This window comes from Aplysia californica, unplaced genomic scaffold (assembly GCF_000002075.1).
Source record: "Aplysia californica isolate F4 #8 unplaced genomic scaffold, AplCal3.0 scaffold00508, whole genome shotgun sequence".
NCBI lineage: Eukaryota > Metazoa > Mollusca > Gastropoda > Aplysiida > Aplysiidae > Aplysia > Aplysia californica.
The window spans coordinates 327,907-331,175 of NW_004797778.1; the positions used below are offsets into that span (position 1 = coordinate 327,907).

The following is a 3,269-nucleotide window of genomic DNA, read 5'->3' on the forward strand; positions in this document are numbered from 1 at the left end:
TCTCTCTCTCTCTCTCTCTCTCTCCCCCCCTCTCTCTCTCACACACCCACATGCGCACCCACAAACAAACACAGACAAACATACAATACTCAGATCAACTAGATAATAACGTGGCTCCATACTATCAATCATTCCATGTCAACTTCAGGCTGAATGCAACATTTTGCACTTCCTTTACCTTGAAAGGAAAAAGAAAAGAAAGACGGGAAGAGGCAGAGAGAAAGGGTTATATTTAGAAAAGAAAAGAAAAGAAAAGAAAAGAGAAAAGCTAAGAGACCGGACAAGAAAAAACAAACTTCCGAAAACACTCGTAGCATGAAAAGCATACAGTAATTGGATTCATTTAATTTCATTCACCCGAACGGACGAAAAAATCGAAGAGGTAACTCGGTCGATGAAGAGCGTTTTTGATGTTGTCGTGAAAGGAACGGGGGAGGGAAGAAGATTGACTTCTTTAAACAGACGTTCCACGAGCGAACAGAAAGCTAGAGGGAAGTGAGGGCGCTAAAAGTGAACAAATTTCTCTCTTAAATGTAGCCCGGAAAGAGTGTTGCGACAGAGAGCATTTTTAAAGTAAGAGGCAATAGACGACATTGGAAAGGCAATTAAGTCTTGCACCTCTGAGAACTAAATTGCATTTTTCCTTTAAAAAAACTACACGGCTCATTTGGGATGACTTTCTGGATCTCGAAGGGACAGGCAAAGCAGCTTTGAAAGAATACTAGTCAGAGTATAGACGTGTGACTTTGGACAAAATGGTAGATTAAAAATTGATATCATATGTGTGTATTTAGACTGGGAGCGTCATGCTAAGAATATAAAGACGGAAATCGTTCACGCGTCCCGCATTAAATGCCACCGAGTTCGTCATATCAACTTAGTTTTTATGACACCGTTAACAATGTGGTTGCAGCGTGGCAGCAGGGCTAAAAAGGGTGTATTTTCCAACTATGAATAAGTAATAGACACATAGATCCACTGCAGAAGGAAAAAAACAAGTTCAGTAAAAGTTCTCATTAACTTCATTGAAGATGCTAGGAAACCGCAAAGAAAATGGGTGAAAATTTAAACACTGAATGAACAATCCAACTAAAGGTCTACAGTTGATTCAGATCTTAAATAGAGAATGTTCTTGTTGAAAAATGAAATAAGAGAGAAACAATGTTTCAAGTCACCAACAAAAGACATGAAGGAATCGTGATGAAAACAATTCAACATTGAAACCGTCCCACTTAATAATATTATACACTTAAAGAATTAAGAGCGTTTCCAAGAAATCTCTTTTAGGGTGGGAGAAAAGGGGGGAAAGGGGGGGGGGGTGAAACTGCCCTTTGCTTAAACTATTTACCTGCTTTACAATGGTTTCATACAAATTAGAACGCCATTGGATTTTTCAAAAAGCCATTCTAAAGACCTCTCAGCGAGGGTTTTCACGGTCCTATGCTATGTCAGACAGGATATGTAACCCCTTCGCCAGAAGCGCAGGGGTGTATAATATATAAGAAATAGTTGATGTGAAAGTGGACTATTAACGTATCTCAGCCGGCTCCAGATATCCATATAGTTTGACGGTTCATATGAAGAAATTCGTACCCCTCCACACCCAAAAAAGACCAAAAAAAGTAATATTCGAGTATTTCTTAAAATTATGTTCTTTCTTCGGAGTGAAACTACACATGTTTTATGCCGTATCTGGGATTAGGTGTAGTGTCTAAGCAAAGAAAAGACACAAGTCAGATAAACAAAAAGCTGAATAAATAGTAATTTGAGCTGACCTGAGATCCAGATGAGAGGAACTTGACTCCTGCTGCCCTCCATTTCCTGCAACAATGAAAAAAAAAACCCAAAACGGCTGTGATTAGACCATTCACAATATCTTATCGAATTTCTCAAACAATAAAGATTAGGGTACATATGTTACTGATCAATCCAATCGTACTGCCAACGTAATTTCATGCAAAAGTTGTCTGAACTCATACAATTTACAACAGAGCGTTGAGACATTAACATTTATAAAGTCCACTTTAAACATAAATGCTACATGGTATTCAGATTCTGTAGTAAGAGGTTTACCGAAGGCTGAAAATAGTACAGTGATCACAACGTCCGTGATAGGAGTATGTCCTTCTCTTTGGACATCGACTCCCTCTTTAGCCTTGAAAGGCCACCAACAATAAATCAATAGCACTTAAGGGGAACCCACCACAGAGTATTTCCTCCGTACGAGAAACTGGCAGCTGATCCGCTGCTGCGGTCTGATCTTTTTGTTCCGTATCAGTACTGCTATTATTACTATTATCCTACGCTGTTCCTGGTGAAAACAGAACGCCATCGTGCTGATGTGGTAAAGTACAAAGAAAAAAATCCTAAGCATCTACCAGTGTTACGTATTACAGAGAATTTAATTTTGATTCTGTACTTCTTGCCCCAGAGGCCACCAGGCAGGAGAGAAAAAAAAGAACTCCATACGGTCTGAAACAAGAAACTGGTTTCGTTTTGGTTTACAACACAACTAAGCACACATGTGTCTATGTCATACGACTTTTCCAAGGCAGAACACTTTGATAACTAATGGAAATAACGAGTAGTATGTCATGCCAGTCGGAAAGGTAAATGTCCCACATTCAGGGAACAGATGGAATTGTTGCAACAACACTGGAAACACTTAAAGTTGCAGACCGAACAATTGCGCCAATGAACTACGGGCAGATGGACTGAAGAAGAGGGACAAAAGATAGCGAGAATAATACCATTGCTAGATTCCAATTAGTGGACTAGGAAGCTTGAAAAATGAGCTCTGTTTACTTTCCGAGTGGACACACAATTCTGTGGAATTCCACCAGGCTCGTACCTCGTATTAAGTTCACTGACATTTGGTTACAATGAACCACCCATCTTTCGAAGAACCCAAACCCATACATTTCGGCAGCCATGTCATATGAACAACGCTTTCACTGAGTGATATGTTCAGACCATGTTTGTTTTATATAATGTGTTTGTGCAATGTGATCATTGTTGTACTGCTATAGGCGACAACATAAATCTCAGTAAAATAATGATAAGTGCGCAATATCTGTCCAGCTGAGGAAACGTGTCCACAGAAGCAATGCCAACATTGGTGGCGCAGTATCCCTGGTGGTAATAGAGCAAACATCTAATTTTTTCATATTTCTCTAATGCTGAATTCCAGAATTCACACAAAAATAAATCTGCCTACACTCTCGAATATCGAAAATTATATTCAATCTCATTCGTATACTACGACCCCC

General features: G+C 39.4%; 1 protein-coding gene across 1 annotated transcript in view; it reads right to left on the reverse strand.

The window, feature by feature from the left end:
* Nucleotides 1–29: 29 nt before the first annotated feature.
* Nucleotides 30–3,269, reverse strand: part of LOC101856835 (uncharacterized protein C20orf194) — a 77,018-nt gene continuing 73,778 nt past the window's right edge. Inside the window, exon 15 of the mRNA XM_035971795.1 lies at nt 30–1,821. Within this exon, the coding sequence (XP_035827688.1) occupies nt 1,712–1,821 (110 nt within the window). The 3' untranslated portion in view covers nt 30–1,711. The remainder of the gene's footprint in view (nt 1,822–3,269) is intronic.